General features: G+C 37.5%; 1 protein-coding gene across 2 annotated transcripts in view; it reads left to right on the top strand.

The window, feature by feature from the left end:
• The first annotated feature begins 1,586 nt into the window (after nt 1-1,586).
• GAS2L3 (growth arrest specific 2 like 3) overlaps nt 1,587-20,054 on the top strand; it is a 34,717-nt gene continuing 16,249 nt past the window's right edge. The window contains exons 1-5 of one of the 2 annotated variants that reach the window (XM_010962780.3): nt 1,587-1,738; nt 10,853-10,936; nt 11,845-11,892; nt 16,794-16,962; nt 18,099-18,214. In XM_010962780.3, coding sequence (XP_010961082.1) covers nt 11,869-11,892; nt 16,794-16,962; nt 18,099-18,214 — 309 coding nt within the window. In that variant the 5' untranslated portion in view covers nt 1,587-1,738; nt 10,853-10,936; nt 11,845-11,868. Of the gene's footprint in view, nt 1,739-1,810; nt 1,953-10,852; nt 10,937-11,844; nt 11,893-16,793; nt 16,963-18,098; nt 18,215-20,054 lie in introns of those variants that run through there. The other variant, XM_074375231.1, reaches the window with a different exon arrangement.

The raw sequence follows: 20,054 nt of genomic DNA, 5'->3' as shown, positions 1-20,054 counted from the left end.
GACATCTGTATCTCTTGCACAGACTAATTCAACCAGCTTCAGACCTAACTTTCCAACCATCTTCTGGACACTTCTACCTTCATGTTCCTCTCACATTTCAAAGTTAACACACCCACACACCCAAATGCATTATTCTTTCCCCTATAGTTGTTTTCCCTGTGTTCCTTAGACTGGCATCACTGTTACAAGATACTAAGTCCAGGTAAATAAGCCTCTTAGGTATTTCCAGACACCTCTTTCTCACTATCCACTCTGAGCTACTTTACATAATTGTCATCTTTTAAGTTTTACAATTGCTGCCAGTCTTCAAAAATCCTCCAAAATGATTTTTTTCCCCTAAAACACAAATATCACAATTGCTTGCAGGAAAAATATAAATTTCTTAGTGACTACCAGGGCTTTAATCTGTGCTTACTCCTTCAGCCTGATCTACCTCTGAATCCCCAAACTTTAGTCATTCAAAACTACTATTCCCAGAACACTGCAGGTGCTCTCACATCCCTTGGAAGCTGGTTGTTCTCTCTGCGTAGCAAGCACTCCTTCCTCCTAATTATCCTCTCTCTTGGCAGACTCCTGTTCATCCTTTAAAATTCAACCTTTCAAGCCTCTGACCATCACCCTCCAAGCCTGTGAGGTGTTCCTTTCACAGCCTTCCACTGAGTCTTTGCCATGCTGCTGAGCACTTTGAAGGCAAGGACTGTCTTCTTCACTTTAGTCTTTTCAGGGAGCAACAGTTCCTCCTCAGTGTTTTTGATGAATGAAGGAAGGAATAAATGCTAGACAGCATCATTCCAGGTCGATTCCACTCTTTACAAATGGGAAACTGAGGCCCAGAGAGGTGACATGATTTGACAAAATAAAACTAAGAAGAGGGGAAGGGCTTGGACTTCCAGGCTGTTGGCACTGATTCCCGCCCCCCCATCCCCCATATTAACAAGTCACATTTAGTTATCACAGATCTATCTTTTGTTACAGTCAAGACCAGTCCCCACTTTACCTCAACCTTGGGAGCTAGCAAACATCTCTCACTATGTTGAGGTTAATCCTCCCCCCACCCCCCACGCCCTGCTCTGGGGTTTCCAGAAGGAAAAGGCAACATCCTCTTTTTGCTTTCAGTTGTGGCCTGGAGCTAGATTCCTCTCCGTCTCTCTTCCCACACTGCTCACAGGACTCCCATGCCTTCAGGGTGACAGTTTGCATCCGGAAACCCGTGGCGCCCTCAGTACAGCCAGATCTTGGGTGGATTTAGGACTGAGACGGGCTCTTAACAGATCAGGATAAAACTCAGGGCAACTCTACCCCACAACATTTCAGGATGCTTAGAGAGGCCGATTTATTTCTCCTGCCAATAGAGACAAACGGGAGGGTTTGTTGTTGTCGCTGAGGGGCCAGATCAGAGGACGTGCCCTGTGACCAAGCCGTTTTCAATGAAAAAAAGGGGCTTGGCCCTTAGGATTGTGAGACTCCAGGAGGTGGAAGGCAGGGCGCCCCTTGCCTGAGACGCGCGCAGGTCGCGTGCTCCCGGGGCGGCCTGGGGGCGGGGCACACGGCCACGCCCCTCTCCGCTTTCTGATTGGTTCCTTCGAAACAGGCGGCGGCGAACCGCCGAGAACCCTGAGGCCCAGGCTGCAGAGGCGGCGGCGGCGGCGGCGGCGGTTGGTTAGGGGCGTGCCGGCGAGGCAGAGATTGAGCGAGATGTGGCCCCGCAGGGAGACGTGACCCTCCTGCGCCTGGGCGGGTGAGTACTTCCCTGTTTGCCTTCTCTTATCTTCGAGAACTTTTACTAGCCTTCCCGGGGCTGCCGCGCCTCAGCTTGCGTTCCATAAGCCCCTCAAGCTCAGCGGAGTCGAAGCGGCGGTTCGGTCGGGGCCGCGAGCCGCGGGATCCAAGACGCCGTGCGATTGGCCCCCTGCGGGAGTCGCGTGCTCTGATTGGCCCTTGGGCCCGACAAGGTGACGTTAGGCCTGCCTTCCCCTTCCCACCCCGTGCTATGTGAGGGGCTACAGGTGTGCTGGGGCGGGGGCTCTCAGGTGTGGGTGCGCTAGGCTGGGGAGGAGGTATCGACCCGCTGCCGCGCTGCCTCAGAATCCAAAGAGGGATGAGCCTGAAGTAGTGTCGCCTCTCCTCATTTCCAAGCACCTCGCACATAACAGGGTCACTTGATTCCTCAACGTTGAGAAGTATTGTTGAAGTCACTGACCTTGAAAGAATACAGTCATTTTGCCCTCAGGCGGAGTTTACAGTCTCTTCCCTGTTGTTCCCTCCAGTCCACGCAAGGCCCACCCACATAGCCCAGATGGCCGGAACAAGGGGCTGTAACGGGAGGCTCTGCGCGATGCTTTTCCCACCCACACCCCTCGGTTTGAAGGACTGCGTTGCGGGGGAGCTTGTAGATTGCTTTGGAAGTCGGAGGAAAGTTTTGGACGGCGTGCTTTTCCATGCAGTCACTCCTAGTTCTTAACTAATCTTTTCAAACCAAGGGATTGAATTTTATGGATTTAGAGTGCTTTGTGGTACGTCTAGTGGAGAAGGTGATTAGTCGTTATTAAGCAAAGCGATTTTTTTTCACAGGACCAGTCTAGGTCAGAGTTTGGGCTTTGCTTCTTTTATATGGAGAGTGCTAACAACTATTCTCTTAGAAAATGAGCAGTTTGTGAACTGCTATCTAATCACTTCACTTGGCACTTAAATGATTAGAAATTGGAATTCTCACCACCGCATATTCCCCTTTAGAGGCGATGGAAATGGGTTTGAAAGAAAAAGTGGAAACTCTGGTGGCCGTCTAGCGTAGATCCTGATAGATTGTTGCTTCTCTGACTCATCTGTTTCAAAAAGTCAGTAAAAACCAACGGACTTTGAATAATAGGTATCTCTGCTATCTTGACACTAATGAATTAAAAGTAATATTTCTTTTTAGTGTAACAGATTTGCTAAGCATTGGGGCTCTGAAGTCAGACTTTATTGTGTGACCTATTTAATCTTTCTAAGCCTAAATTTCCTACTCTGTAAAAGGAGGTTAATAACAGTTCCTACCTTATGGATGAGAAGGTTGTGAGGATCAAATGAAATTATCCATATAACTAGTTTAGTACAGTACCTGACACTTAGCTATTACTATTTCTGTGCTGTTTAATTTGAATCAGAAGTTTCAAGCTATCCCCAAAGAGCAGAGAGGAGCAGAAGATGAAGGCAGTGCCAGGGGTAGTGGTAGTTACCATTCATTGCTTACGTTCACATATGTAAAGCACTTAAAATCGTATCTGGCACATACTAAACATTCATTTCTATTCATCGAATACATTATTACCCAGAATGTGTCAGGTGCTGTGTTTAGTGCTTTACTTATATTACTGTTAAACCTCTTAGTAAACCTGCATTGTAGTTGGTGTTTTCTCCATGTTATAGATGAGGAAACCCAAGCTCAGAGAAAGGAATTAAGCTACTAAGGTCCACCCAGAATCAGTCTAGACTGTCCAGCCTCTTTTTTTGTATCACACTACTCTTGCATTTATATTCCCAGCATTAAACAACTTCTCTGCACAGAGAAGTTCATTTCTGCAGTGGGTATGGGTTTATTTTGAATACTTCATTAAAAATAATGAGTAATAACTTGTGATAGTAAATCAAAGTGTGTGATAAGAGAGTAGTATCAACAGTGTACATGCTATTACTAAAACCTATATGAGTCCAATGATGTTTGGAGAATTGGTCAGTTTAGAAGTAATGTTTCCTAATTTGTATTTTCCCATTTAGTTTTTCCTTATTTACTATATTTTTACTAAGCAGCACTTTTTTCTTTCCTGTCAATTTCAATTTAAGTTTGGAGATGAGAATGAAAGTTCAGTTATTTCAATACTTTTTAAAGGCTTACTGTTGATGAGGAAAGTAAGGGGTTAAGGTTAATGTATACTGTTATATTTTACTTTCTTACGGTAACCTGACTCTGTATGTATGTGTGTTTGTCTTACTTTCTTCCTATTACTTGTTGCTGCTTGTACTTTGATATCAGATATACCTTTACACCCTTAATGAACCATGTGATGTACATAGAATTTGAGAGAAAAGAAACTTGAGTCTGTCAGTCAGTTGTCTCACTTTGAATTGCCCTATTTTAATTGAAATTTAACTGCCATAGAGAGAAATGCCTCAGAAGTAATGTTTAAAAGATATAGGCAATAATTATAATTGTAGCCCTTCTACAAACTCAAAAAGTTTTCTCATGATATTACATTATTAGAGTAGATTATTTTAACAGGAAGTTGCCATGTATTTCATAAGTGAATTACTAATTTCCAAAGAATGTAATAAAATATAGCAGATATAGTAAATGTAATTTCATCTTTGTTGCTGAAAGTGTCATGGAAATTTACAATGTTATGACTATCAGTCACATGCTAGATATTGCTGACACGCTGACTGGTAGAGACTTCTGCCTACTCTCACAAAACATAAACTTTTCTGTAAGAAAGTATAAGCTATGGTGAAAGACTCACTTTATATAGAGTTTTAAACATTATGACTTTTGTTTTTCCTTGATGGATGACTTGTTAATATTTTTGATACATGAAAAAAATTGTTGAAAAAATTATTTAACTGTGTTCAGAAGTTCTTCTTTTTTACACACACACACAGTTTAAAAAACACTGTAATCCCAGCAACATAATTATATACTGTCCTGCAGGTTGCTTTTGGTTGCATGACATATAATAGACATCTTTTCATTCAGTAGACACAGCTCTATCTTACTCTTTCAAGTGGTTGAATGAATCCACTGTGTGAATGTCTCATAAGCTATTTTAGCCATTTCCTGTTAATAAACACTTAATGTTTTACATTTCTTTATGTTAGTGTTTGTATATGTGTCTGTTTTCCATATAGCCTTTTAGTCTATCATATAGAAAGGCAAACTGATTTTTAAGTTTTTTAAAAAAATTTTTGTGTCCCACAAAATGTTATGACAAACTGATAATTCTAATATAAAATTAACTTATTGAAGTTGGATCTCTGCCAAACATTGCAAAAGGAAATTTTAAAATAAAAAAGCAAAGACTCCCAACAAATGAAGAGCCTCTGTATTTTGCAAATAGCATGTGATGTTTTATTAAATGATAAAAATCTTACTCTTTTCTTTTAAAAGTCTTCACCTGCTTTAGAAGCTGCCTTTATCTTAAAAGAATAACACAGAGTTATTTTTATTATTGTTTCATATTTCCTTCAGTAATAAATACAGCATTTATTGTTTAGGGGTAATTCTGGTACTAATGTTAGTACTGAGTTCTACATAGAAGTAGATGGAGAATGTTACCCTCTCATGGATTTTTTTTTTTTTTTTGTAAGTATATAGTACAGTAAAATAGAAGCATGTAGTGCTATACAACCTAAATTGGGGAGGAGGATTTTTAGAGGAGCTGAATCGGAAGAATAGGTAGGAGTGAGTCTGGAAGAGAGGAGGGAGAGCATTCCCTGGAGGTGGATCACAGAGATGAGAAAACTTGGCACTTGAAGGGGCTAAAAGGAGTTCAATATGGCAAGAGGGGAAGGGTCAGGAGATGAGGTTGGAGGGGATCCTATAAGGGTTTAATAACTTTGTTAAGCAGTTTAGGCTTTATCCTGAAGGCAGTGGAGAGCCATTAAGGGTTTTAAGCAGTGAAGTAGAAGTAGTAACATCCTTGGATGAGAATTTGTAAAGGATCATTCTGACTGCAGTACATGTAGAGCAGGTGGGAGGCATGCAAGGATGGAGAAGGGGTGACTGGTTGGAGACTGTTTCAGTCAACGTGGAGAAGGATGATGGTGGCTTGAATTAGAGGAGTGGTCATAGGTATTGAAGAGAACATTTAAAGGTAGAGACAACAAGATAATGGCCATTGATTGTTTTGGCTGAGGTAAGGTGGGGACCTGGGGAGCAGGTGGAGGTAAGAGAAAAGAAGGAAAAAAGAAAAAAGAGAGGATGGAATCAGGGTGGCCCAGTAGGTTGGTGAATGTTGGTATTGTTCCCTGAGATAGTAAACACCAGGAACCTTTTAAATATTTAAATGAGTGAATGAATGATCTCAGATATACAAACACAGGGCCATTTGTTGTTGATGATGATAGCAAAATTATTTAGCAATTCAGGTCACACAATAAATAGAAGCAAAAATAATAAATAATAATGCACAGCACTCACAAAGGGTTCTACCTATAAATTTTGCATCTTCTTTTTTTAAGCATCTATATGCAGCTGGTGCCCCTTTTCTCATTGCTTCAACATGTTGGCCTTGCTATGTCTTCATGTTTTAGATACATATTGCTTTCTCTAGGTCAAATGTCTTGACCCTCTGTGCAAATCTTCCTTCACTTAAGATATTTATTAATTTCCTATTACTGCTAGAACAAATAACCACAAACTTAGTGGTTTAAAAACAACATAAATGTATTATTTACAGTTGGGAATTCAAAAATCTGAAAAAAGCTAAAAAAAAAAAAAAAGATGTTGGTAGGGTGCATTCCTTCTAGAGGCTTCAGGGGAGAGTCCATTTTTTCCCCTTTTCCAGCTTCTAGAGAACACCTACATTTCTTGGCTCCTTCCTCTCCAAAGCCAGCAGTGTAACAACTCAAACCTCTCTCTCTCTTTCTCTACCTCTTCTGTCATCTCCTTCTCTCTCTCTGCTTGTTCTCACATCACCTTCTCTGACTCTGATCTTTCTGCACCCCACCTTATAAGGACTCTTGTGATTACAATGAGCCCACCAGGATAATCTCCCATTTCCTTGGGCACTTAATTTACTCAATCTACAAGGTCCATTTTGCCCAGGAAGGCAGTCTATTCACAGATTCTGGGGATTAGGACATAGACTTCTTTGGGGATCATTAGGCCATCTACCACAAATGGAGTTTATTTAAAATATGTAATAGAACTGTACCTGTCCACCAGGCAGCCGTGTGGATTCCTCAGTAGCACATTGCTCCCAGAGTCCTTGCCCATTGGCACAGCTACTCTGTTAATTTGGACCCTCTGCCCAATACACATCAGTTTTAGTCTTTTTTTTTTTTTTTATCAGTGATTCCTCTGCTGTATCAGGCGGCTCACTTGACCTGCTGATACCTTGACTAGTAACTACTCTCATACTTCACCTTCATATTTGGTGAGGTATTCAGTGAGAGGCAAAATTATTTCTCAATTCAGGTCACATAATAAATAAAAGTGAAAGTAATAAATAATACCAATAAAAGGTCTCTTGTCAGATACTTGTTTGCTGTGTGGCTGCTTCCAAGCTTTGCTGTAATATTTCACCTATGGCAGAAACACCCAGTTTTTCCTAGGGATGTTCATGTATCTCCCACCAAAAGAGTTCCTCAGCTTTCAGCTTGAATACTTCTCTCAACACTACTTTGAGCAGCAGTCCAGGAACTTATAATATACTTGGTCAAACGATAATACGGAACTAACAGAAAATAGTGCAAGGCACAGGAAAGACAAGTAATTGGGAGAAATGCTCTGTGAATTTAAGAGCTACTCATGTAAGCAGAACTAAGTCAGGCCAATCAGGAAGAGCTACTGGGAGGAGGTAAATCAAGAGTTAGAAACCTGGGTTAGTCGAGTTGAGGGATCCTCTGCTGACTCTTTCTCCTGTGTCTAAATATTGGATTTCTACAGGACTTGACCCTTATCAGCTCTTTCTCCATTTCTTTTTCAGATGATCTCATTCTTTCCAGTGGCTTTATCTCCTAAGTATTTTCTGACAATTTCTATCTCCTGAACTTCTTAGCTCTAGATTAGTATTTCCAACGGCCAACCTGACACTTCCACTTGAGTGTCTTTAAAGACTTCTCAAATTAAACATGACTGAAGCCCGGCACTTTTGCCCTGTCTGTGTCATCCCTGCTTCAATCTGTTTAGACTCCCGCCATCCTCATCTCAGGAAATGCCGCCACTCTCTATTTGCTCGGTTGCTTAAGCTGGAAACCCAGGAGTCGTCCTTGACACTTCATTTTGCCCTTACATCCCTCTCCTTCACCCTCCATCTCTAACCATCATCAAGTCTTGAGTCTAACCCCAAAATGTACGTCACATCCATCCACTTCTCTCCAGTGGAGACGTCAGTTCTGCTCAGTGGGTTCTCTCCTTTTCTCCTTCCAGGCTCCTCTCCATCTCGTTTCCTGAGTGCTCAGTTTCCTTTGCTCTCACTGTTTCTACTCTCTGCTTCTCCCTCTCTCACTGTTTCCCCTAATTCTTTCCCCCACATCTCTATGCACCTCTCCTGCTGTTTTCTCCTCTGCTTTCTCTGTTAAACCCATCACTATTTCACTCCCCTGTTTCCCTAGCCCCCTCAGGGAGCTCTGTTAAATCTATGAATTAAATTATGTCTCCCCCTTGGTTAAAACTCTTCCGTGGCTTCCCACTGCACTTAGAGTAAAATGTAATTTCCTAAACCTGGCCTCTTGTGATGGGGCTACTGCCTAACTTTCCACCCCATCCTAAACCACATGTGCTCTATGCTTCAGCCATCCTGGCTCCTTTCAGTTCTCGACTGTGCCAAATTCTTGCTCTGTTCAGAGTCTTCACGAAAATTATTCTCTATGCATAGAACTCTTCCTCTTCTCTCTCCCTGGCTAATTCCCACCATCCTTCAAATTCACGTTTTTCCTCCAGCAAAACCATTTCTAAACCACTCAGTCTAAGGCTTACAGTAGTCCCCTGCTACTTTCTACTACCACATTGGAGCCTTTATGGTTAGTTATTTTAGTATACATTTGAAAAAAATGAAATATGTTTAGTATGGATGTAGCATTTGTTCTTTCTCTATTAGGCAATTAGGGAATATTTAATTCAAATTTTAAAATTGAGAAAGTTGGATTTTTTTCCTGAACAAATCAGAGAGGATATCTTCTTCAACTGTGTATCTAAATGAAGGATTAAAAAATGATAAAATGTTTTTTGACATGCAGAAGGGCATACAGACTAGTATAATAACACCTGTGTTCTCACCACGTATCTAAATACAGTCTTCTTGGTACAGTGGAAGGCCTCTGTGCGTTCCTCCCCGATCTTCCCCCTGCTCAGCAGTAACCACTGTGCCAACCTGGGCGTTTATCGTATCCCAGCAGCTGGCGGATCTTGGCGGTAATCTGGTGGCTGGGTGCTGAATGTGTATCTGTGGCAGTGGCAGTGGCAGTTAATGTTATTATTTTTCTGAAGAAACTTACCTTATTTCTTTGTTTCTTTGCCATTCTTTTACAAATGTGCCCCGATTTGTACCTGGACTGAGGCAGGCTACCTTGTGCTTTCCCCTCCGTGTCTTATGATGCAGGTTAGGAATGAAAGTGCACTCATTTTCAGAGCCTCCAGCTGCAGGATAAAGGAGCAGCTCCACAGGTTGGCATTTTTTCCCCATCATGATCTGAAGTCAAATTGGTGCAAAGAGCTTTACCGTAAATAATCTTGAGGACCTCATAGCTGAAACTGGTTTTAAGTTAAGTGGGTTAGACCCAAATCCTGTTCAAGTTTCTGGTGGGTGGACGAATTCTGTGCGTTTAACATTTTCTACAGATTTTAAAGATTAAGTATGTTATTCTTTACTTACGACCTCTGCATAAGCTGTTTGTCTTGTGAAAGATTCCAAGCAGGGTTAGCATAAAGTTTGGACTTGGTCACATGAGAGCTCTTTTTTCCCCTAAATCTAAGGGAAAAGACCTCCTCAAAATGGCAAAGAATTAAAGTAGTCTTCTCAGAAAGACAGAAAGACAGAAAGACAAAAACAAAACAAAACCAAAACATTGCTAACTAGGATGCAGCTTCAGAAATGAAGAATTGCTGATTCAGTATAATTGGTTTATGTGGGGGGAAAAGTGTAGAGACTGAGACTTTTAGGGAAAGACAGATAAGAGGAAAAAGTAGGTAATAAAATGAGGAAGAGGCAAGAATTGCAATTGTGATGCAGACTGGGGACTGGGCTAACTATGGAAAAGAAGCTGCTATTGGAATTAAATGCCTGAGACCCAAAAATGGTTTAGAAAGAGAATAGTGAAAGACTAGAAAATACCAATAACTGGCTCTTAGTATCTGGGACACAATGAATATTCAGGAATTAACTGATGATTCACTAATACAGTCTCACCAGTTTATAAATGTTTTCCAATAAAAGCATATATTTGTGTGCATGACAGTTTTTCTCATATAAAGATACATGAGTATCTTACCTGAGTACCACTTATTAAATAATTTGTTTTTAAAGGTAATCTGGATGGCTATAGTTTTGTCACCTTAAAGGCAGTTCTTTCCATTACGTAAGAAGAATAATGTGGAAATATATATATATATATTTATAAGATAAATATATGTATATAAGATTCTTCTGCTAAAGTTCTATGACTGAAGGTTGTGCACAAATTCTTCATTTCTTTTATAAAACTAATTTTGCTGAATTTTCCATAAAAAGTGCAACTACTAAACATTCCTGTGTTAGTTTCTTTGTGAATGTGTCACTGTTCTTGATTTGCACACTCCTTATAATTTAGGCCTTCTTTTGTTTTGGGTTGGCAGCTCCAACTGTTAAAGCTCTTGTCTGATTATGTGGGTCTTCTTATTTTAATGGGAGCAGCTTCTTTGCTGCATTTTAAAAAAATGGTCTCAGAAGCTTCTTACTGTGGATCTTTGTTGGGGACAAAGGATTATTTATGCTAAAGGAAAATGTATTCCCCACTGAATTAGCTCGTGGGAAGCATAACAAGTTCATTAGTAATGCTCAGTTGTAGTTTGGCCTTTTGCGAGGGTAGAGAGAAGGAAAAATGACATCAGGAAGGGAGTTCTGCTGTCCTTTGCCTTCTTGCAAAGACAATGTGAGATGTAATATCAGACTTTTCTTTTCAGTTAGGGTTACCCCTCTTCAGCACTGGTACCAGAAAAACTGTTCCTGAGAGCAAAGTGGAGTGTGTAGTTGGCCCTGTGCATGAGGTATGTTTGTATAACTTAGAGGAGAAAATAAACTTTTCTTTGGAAATTGATAGCATTATAGCCTTATAAACCATTTTATATTTTTTCTTACAATGTTTTAATTGTGCTTTACAATAAAAAATAGACTAGAATATTATGCTACTGTAAGTAATCTGAAGTCCTAGGTCTTATAGTCTATTCTGGGTGTTTTTAAGCTCTTCATTCTTTTTCCTCTATAACTACATTAAGGAATTGTACTAATGTAACTTAATTAAAATTGGGGTTTTTTTCTTGCAAATTTCAAGAATAGTACTTTAAAATTAAAATTGCTGGGTTTTTTTTGTCTTTAGTGCCTCATGGAGAAGATAACTTATGAAAAATTATTATAGAAAAGCACTGAGTATTGTTTCATAGTTAAAGTTCATGTTTATTACCTTATTATCAGGTGGAAGCAGCTTATGTGGTTAAGCTTGTGAATTTATACAAAGTTCAGATGAACTTGTATGATCTCTTTCTAAAGATCAGTTAAGACATACTTAACTTTCAGTTAAGTTGCTGTGATATTTGATTTACATTATATTTGCATTGTGTTTATAGGGAGAAATTCTGGGACACTTTTATATGAGCTAAGTTTTATTGTTAATTTTATTTTTCTAGTCAGATGCTTCAAGAATTACTCTGATATTAGTGCCAGAAACTACATTTTAAAGTGTATTGCAGGTTTTCCTCTTTCCAATGAGGAGTACTTTTATGAAGTCAGGAGCTAGGAGTATTATTGAATTCTCCTATAGTCACATTATTTTAACTAGAAGAAAAAGTTTTAGGTTTTCAGTCAAGTAGGAGAGTAAAGCAGATTCTTTGTAATTTGAGGATTTAGGAACTAGGAAAACTACTGTTGTCTGCATATTAATGTTTTGTTCTATTTTCAGAACAGCAATTTCATTTCAATATAGATGACCATGCAGCCTGCAATTCAAGTAAGTGGTTTTCTTGGAAAAGTATATATTTACATTGAGATTAATATAATAAGATTATAATAAGTAGTAAAATACTAAAATTACTGCACAATGTGTTTATTGTACCTTTGTTAAGCATCAAATTATAATAACAGGAATACTACATTTTGTCTAATTCTGAAAAGTTTTTAATTTTAAGCTTTCATTTATATTGAATGTTTGTAAGAATCAAAAATACCTTAGGATTGGTGGGTTCATCTTATTTTTACTATCCTGGGAAAAGAATTGGAATATTTTGTGATTTTCTTCTTGTTACTATCTAGTATGTATTTGTAGTTAAAAGAGCTTTCTTTGAAAACGAATACAGATTTTTAATTTTAGATAACTGTACATGTGCCTTGTAATGTCTGTAAATAACCTGACATTAAAACTTTAAAGAATGGTTTTTGGTTAGTTTGTGTTTGGGGTGAGGGGAGGCAAGATGGAAATAATCAGAGAAACCAGAATAATCTTACATTTGAATGATTTCCAGAGTTGGCAGTTATTCTTACATCCTTTCTTTCTTTTGATATAAGTGGAGCATGATTGAATTTTTGATCTTAAAGATAAAAATCACATTGAAGGTCTACCTAGAAGATGCAAACAGCTGATAATAAAACTTGCCTTGGAAAGTGAGAACTTTCGAGTCAATCAGATTTTGTTTCTGATTTTAGTTCTGCCACTCTGATTGTGAGATTCTGGCAAGTTATCTTAGCTGTCTGAGTCTCCACTTCCTTGCTTCTGGGTGAAGATCATAGCACTTGTTTTTCAGGGTGGTTGTGAGGAATCCATGAAATAACACGTTACATAGGAGGCACTTCAGAAGTTTGGTTGTGTCATTGGTTCAACACCATAATCCAGATGTAAAACTGGAGATTATTCCTGTGTCATGAAAGTCTTTTTACTGTTTTTTTCTAACTAAGAAAGAAGTCTTATCAAGATAACAGTGGATAATAATAGCCTAGAGAGGATAGCTTATTTATCAAATGGTTAAGAACAACTCAGTGTGATACTGTCTTCTCCCCACTATGCTATGCAGCTGTATCTCCTACTCTACTAACAAAGACCACTTTCATACTGTTCTCCTTTTGGGACTGGGAGTCCATGGCAGTCTCCCAGAAGGTCTTATTCTTCCCCCGTGGGTCCTCTCAAATCCACACTGAGTATGCTCAGAACTCCTTTATTTCTCAAAACCACGTTTTATCTGATTACTTCTATTAGTCTCTTTTTATCCAGGTCTCAGAAATGTCGTTTCATGTTGATTATATTTTCTTGATTCCTTACAGAGTGTTTTATATCATTGCCACATTTACCGTGTTTTTCTCATTTCTATCCTAATGGCCATTAATATTTTCTTAACTGATTGATTTTTTTCCCATAGTTTTGTCTTCTAGTTCCATGAACCCTTCTCTCATCTAGATTCCACAGGTGCAGCTCTATTGAGTCTTCTTCGAGTGCACTCTTGACGTCTCTTATGAAGTTTTTGCTTCTCTCCCTGGTGAATGTGAGAACTTTCTAGGGTTTTCACCTCTTTGCTAATTAGGCTTCATTATTCATAAGTGCCTTGAAGAGAGGAGACAGCCAGTACTTAGTTGTTTTCAGTTGGTTTCTTATTAATTTAATACATTAAGATCTTCCTTGCCCCTTTTTATATCCCTGATTCTGATTAGTAAATAAGCATACAGCCTAAAAACCAATGAACTATAGTTCCTAATCTCTTTTGGGTCATAGTCCCCTTTGAGAATCTGACAAAAGCTACGAACTGTCTTGAGAAAAGGCCCGTTTGTCCACAGGCATAAAATTTTGTTTAAATGTACGGTAAGTTTATATACTGACTCAAGTTCATCTATAGACTACCTGTGGTTATGAATCTCTACAGTATGACAGCTTTCAGCATGTTTGAGAACAATCTTTATACATGCAGGTTTTGTTGTTAACATCTAACTTTTAACAACATTAATATGTTACTGACTAGCCCAGGTTTTTGTGGTCTTCTGCTTGCAACTATAGGAAAATCCAAGTACTCTTCTCCCTAACGTGGCAAGAAATGAGAATGACTTTTGTTAATATTAGCTTCTACATTTTCACACAGGATTTTCTCAAAACCACCTTTCTAATGAATTCACATTTTTTTTGTCAAACATTTGCATCTTCTCTGCCTTTTGTAGGCTCAGCCAAATGGGCAAAGGACAAATAACATTCTATTGACTGTAAAATACCATTGATTGTAAGATGCATCTTGATTTTGATGGTACAAAGAGTCATTTACTAATACCTATTCCTCAACTATTCAACAAATATTTTTGACTGCATCCCATGTGCTAGGTCTCATACTGAGTCCTGGGATTACAAACAGAAACAAAGGGAAGACTGGGATTACAAACAGAAACAAAGCTTATAAAGGGAAGACTTAGATAGTAAATCTTTGCTGTTCTCCTTTTGAAATAATTCTAAGAGAATTCAGGGAAATAAACATCTTGTCTTTTTCATACAACTTTATAGGATCCTCGTATATTTAGGAATTCATTCCCCAATTTATACCTGAAATAATGCTGCTCAAATAACTATGTTCCTCTTTGTCTTTGGTGACTTTTATTAAGTTTTATTACTCCAGCTTGCCTCTTGTGGTATATATTCATTTTTTTTCTTTCCCTTTGAGATTTTTAAAAAACATGTTTATTTCTCATCACAGGAGATTGGAAGCAGCTTTTTTCCCATCTCCAGGTTTGTCTGGATTAACGATGGTGTTGTTGTGGCTTTTGATTTGGTACAGTAAGACTTGCCTCAAAGAAACCTCAAATTAAGTTATCTACATTTAAAAATCAAGAAAGAACTAGATTCACTTCATATTACCTATACTTATGCCTCTTTTTTTTTTTTAAAAAAAAAGCTTTAAAATTTTTATTTTAAAGTTATCACAAACCTGCACAGTAGTTGTTAAGTATAAAACAGAGATACTTGTTTGCTGGACAATTTAAGAGTAAGTTGCCAATCTAATGCCCCATACCTCTGATACTTTGGTACATTTCTCGCATACAAGAACTTCTTCCTGCACAACCACAGTGAAGTGATCAGAATAAGGATATTAACATTAGTACAGTACTACCATCTAAGACTTAGACCATATTCAAATATTGCCAGTTGTCTCAGTAATGTCCAGTTCAGAATCACCTGTTGAGTTTAGTTGTCCCGTTTCTTAGTCTTTATCAATCTAGAGCAGTATCTTCATCTTTGCTTTCTTTATGGACCTTGACACTTTTGAATATTACAGACTGATTATCTTTTAGAGTGCCCCTCAGTTTAGATTTGCCTGATATTCTTCTCTATGATTAGATTCAGGTTATTCATCTTGGTAGGAGTATCACAGAGGGATGCTGCGTTGTCTCACTGCATCCTATCAGGTGGCATATGATTTTGATTTGTTCCATTATCAACCATGTTCACCTATGTCACTTGGTTAAGTTGCTGCCTGACGAGTTTCTTTACTGTAAAATTACTCTTTTTTTCTCTTTGTAATGAGTATTTTGTGGGAAATACTTTGAAACTGTATAAAAATCTTTTTCCTCATGGAAATTCCAGTTTATTTTATTCATGTGTTATAATCCATTTATATCATTATTTTGATGCTTAAATTGTTCTTAATTTAGCCAGTACAAGTCCCTTCAAGCCGACTTCTGTGTCCTTTTGCATGTCCCCATCATTCTTTGAGCACTTCTTTGCTTTCTGGTAAAAGATACTCCAGCCCAGCACCATAGGGTTCATTCTCGTTTTCCTCTCATTCCATAGTTGTATGTCTCTTCTTTGGCAGTGAGAAACCTGGCTCCCATCTGATAAATGCCTGTGTATGTAACCAGTCTCCTGTTGTTGCTGCCACCCCTCTGTGAGCTGATGCCTTTCTCAGCTCACTTGGGCTCTGACACCATGTACTGGGACGTTCCCCCCATTAGCCCCAGTGGACACCCTCCTTGTCCTACTCAGGGTCTGACACTGCACAGGGCTGTCCCCATGTATGGATGCCCACCTCACTCAAGCTCTGATCCTCCATTTCAAGCTCCCCTCCTGTGGGAACCCCTTCGTCACTTCATTTGGTCTCTAATACTTCTTCCTTAATTGAGATTTGATACAGTCTTTTCTCTAAATAATCTTATATTAAAAGTGTATTTAATTGTATTTCAAAATTTTGTAAGTGTTGGTTGATAGCACATTTATGTTAATTTTTATTCTAAACCAGAGATTGACCAGTTAGTAAATATTTTTGGTTTTGTGAGTCAGTAGGCAAAATTGAAGCAATTATGAAGGTACTTATATAACTACTGTTTTAAAATGTAAAAAGCATTCTTAGCTTGTGGGCCATGCAAAATCATGTGACAGACCAGATTATTTAGTTTTTTCAGATAACACTGATAATATGTTTTAAAGTTTACAAAATGCCATTTATGCATTCATTCACTCATTTATCCATTATTCAATAAATGTTACCAGGCCCAATGCTAGATGCTCCAAAGATGTATCTTGTAAGGCAGGTATCATTAACTCATTTTACAGCCAGGATACTGAGACTCTGGTTAAGCAACTTGTTAAACTTACGCAGCTAACTTTCCAAGTGAAGGAAAAATATTATTTGTTGACTTTTATCTTCTTGGTTCGATAGTAGAATTCATTTATTAATTAGGCATTTACTTACATTTATCACTAAATTAAATATGGAAAAAGTTTCAATTATCTAGGCTAATAGTTTGCTTTTAGTTTATTACTTTTCTGCTGCAGTTTTGTATGTGTGTATATTAAATATATGGTCTATAATTCATGACTTAAATGTAAATGTTGGGCATGCTGACTTTTAACAAGGTCACATCCATTCAGTTGGTTGGTGTTTTCTCTAGGTATGGTTTGGAGAAGACCTGCCTCTAAGTCCACGGAGTCCGCTGACCCCTAGACATGGGCCAGGTTTGGCTGATGTTTGTCAGTATGACGAGTGGATAGCTGTGAGGCACGAAGCCACCCTGTTGCCCATGCAAGAGGATCTGTCAATCTGGTTATCTGGTTTATTAGGTAAGGCTTGCAAAGTGACTCAAAATTGTATTCTGTTATTCAGTAATGTTTATTTAGATTCTTACTCTTTGACACGGAATGATTGTTCCAAAGGCTGGGGACCCTCTAATGAATGAAATATTTGATGTCCCTTTTCTCACCAAGCTTACATTCTAGTTGGGAAGATATTCTGATTCACCTGACCCTCGGGGCTTGAATAGTAAGCTAGTCTGAGGCTTAACAGATGAAGTCAGTAGTAAAAGCTGTGAATAATCAACATTTTCATTGTTAGTGGGTTTTTTTATGTGTATAGGTCTAACTGGGGATCTATATTTTGCTGATTTTTTCCCCTTAATCTTGTGGCACAAGATTTTGATGGAATATATACTGTAGTTAAAATGATTACTGTTTGTGAGACATTGAGGGGCAGAGGCATATGAAACCTAGGAGGAAGAATCAGGTTGGACAATGTATGACATCATATTTCTTTACTCACTTAGAGGATATGAGTGCTCTGAACTCTTTCCCCAGAAAAAAAATTCTCTTTTAAAAGCAGAATTTCATGTAGCATTCCAAGGTTTTCATGAAAAGGAATATATATGTATAAAGCTTATCTGTGGCCTTTCAAGATCATTAAAAACACAGTAAATACTCTACCTTATATTAGTTTAAAGATTTGGATAGTTTTTTAAAGTTTATTTATAATGACAATGCTTCTAAAGAAGGAATTTTAGAGGTGAAAAGTTGGTGTTTCCTGAGTGCTTATTATGTTGTTATCTCTAATTTCTAAATTGCAACAAAGTCCATCTTTTTTATAGAGAATCTTTTTCTGTGTGCAAGCAGTAGTAATATGCTGTGAGTCAAAACTTAACCTTAATAGCGAACACTGAAATATAAAAAACACTTCGGTGTTTTTTAAATGAAATAAAGTAGATATTTTATTTTTTCTGTATTTAAGTTTTTTTTTTTTCCAGTTATCTTTCACTTAATTTGACATCTGCTGTTCTAAGTGTATCCTCTAAGAATAAATACTTGGAGTCTGATCTAATATTTGTCTAGTGTTTCAGTTATAATCTGATTATATTTAATTCAACTTTAACCATATTGTTTGAATTTACTGTTTCTAGAAGAATCTTAGGTCTGAAATATGTTTTTAGGTATTGAAATTAAGGCAGAGAGATTATTGGAAGAACTTGATAATGGAGTACTATTATGCCAGCTGATTAATGTTCTTCAAAACATGGTGAAAACATGCAACTCTGAAGAACCAAGGGTAAGAAAATGTTTGACAGTAGTGATTTTATACCTTGGTACATACTGATTTATGTACGTTTCTTATCATCTCTGCAAGGTTATAAACTTCCACCCAAACTATTCTGTAAGACCTTGGGTAGTTTACTTAATGATTTTGAGCATCTGGAAAAATATTCTCACTTGCAAAATGGAGAAACTAACATTTACCTTGTAGGATATATTTTCAAGGATTCAGCAGAATCAAATGGGATAATATATAGATGGATTAGTGCCTGGTGCCTAGTAAGTATCTAGTAGCTAGCTCTCACTGAGAACAATATAGACTTGTTGTGAGAGATGAATGAGAAAAGAGCTTGTGATGGTTCCTGGTACACAGTTAGGAGCTATCATCTTCTTCCTCTTCTTCTTTATATATTGTCTTGGTGGTAAATTCTGTAAATATTAGTTGAATAAATAGTTCTTTTTTAGGACAGTTTTCCTTCATTGACCCTGAAGTTATGATTTGAAGTAGATAAAGTCTCCTCTCTTTTCATCAAATATGGATGTTTTCACTTGTAGGCCCTTAGGTCTGTGGGTGTTCTCAGGGTCTGAACATTAACATAGTGCTGGTGGAAGTATAATAGTACCATCTTTCTGGGGGACAGTGGGTAATATATATCACATTGAAAATAAAGCAGAAACTTTAATACATAACATAATTCTACTTTGAGGAATTTATTCTAAGAAAATAACCACAAACTTACAAAAATGATTGTGCAAAAAAAATTAAGAATAACCTAAATGCTCATCAGTAGAGAAGTTGTTTAAAATTAATTATGGTACCTAACAGTAGAATATTATCTATTCATTAAAAATGACTATTTTAATGTTTTTTTTTTACCCCAAAAGTTGCTTGCAACCTGTCATTAAGTGTGTATGCATACATGCACACAGAAATCAGAGTTCAGAATAGTGTGTTCTTGTGGCATTCTGTAGGTACAGGTATACTTGTGTATAGAGATGTCTTAATAAAATGTGGATGAGAAGATTTCATTTGATACTAACTATCTTTGTATTTGGCTGTGTTGGATTTTTTTTCTGTATACAATTAGAAAAACTCACAAAGCTATTTTAATTCTGGGAAATAATAGCAACAGGAAGGAAATATAAGGAACTGGTAACAGTGGTTATCTCTAGGAAGAGAGAGGAACTGAGGGATAAAGGGGGGAGAAAGACTTATACTTCACTGTGTTAGTGCATTTAAAAAAATCATATGCGTGAATTTCTTATTCAAGTGAAAATTTAAAACTAAAAACCCCTCAGCCTCAGCATGATTATCTGAATACTCTTGTCCAAATATTAAAAAAAAAAAAGGATTCTGTAAAACTTAGATTGTCAGTTTTCAAAGAACTTGAATTAAGAATGGGCTACTACTTCCTTATTTTAAAGTCTCCTCAAGAAACTCACAACCATATTTATGAATCTGCAAATAAGGAAGTAAACAAAAATAAGTGTGTTTGTAAACCTTTAACATAGCAGTAATTTTGTGTTTGTATTGAACTATGTATGGAGAGACATCCTATAAAGATACGCTTTGGAATTATTAGACTGTCATTTTTCATTTTAATTAAGACTCTTGTGTTATTTTAAAAATAAAGAGGTTAGAGATGCATGATCCTACTTCTAATTTTGACCAGATTGTTTTCCTAGGAGTCATTTTCTGGAATATACATAAAAAAAGCAAAATAAAATATTTTCAAAGATGCCTGCCTTTCCCCCTGTATTGTGCACTTTTTTGTTAACATTCGATGCAGTGACTATTTATTTAATAATGTTAAAATGGACATCTAATGAAAATATCCTTGATGCATGTATGAAAT

Source organism: Camelus bactrianus, chromosome 12 (genome assembly GCF_048773025.1).
Source record: "Camelus bactrianus isolate YW-2024 breed Bactrian camel chromosome 12, ASM4877302v1, whole genome shotgun sequence".
Classification (NCBI taxonomy): domain Eukaryota; kingdom Metazoa; phylum Chordata; class Mammalia; order Artiodactyla; family Camelidae; genus Camelus; species Camelus bactrianus.
This window is presented reverse-complemented; position numbering and strand designations above follow the sequence as displayed.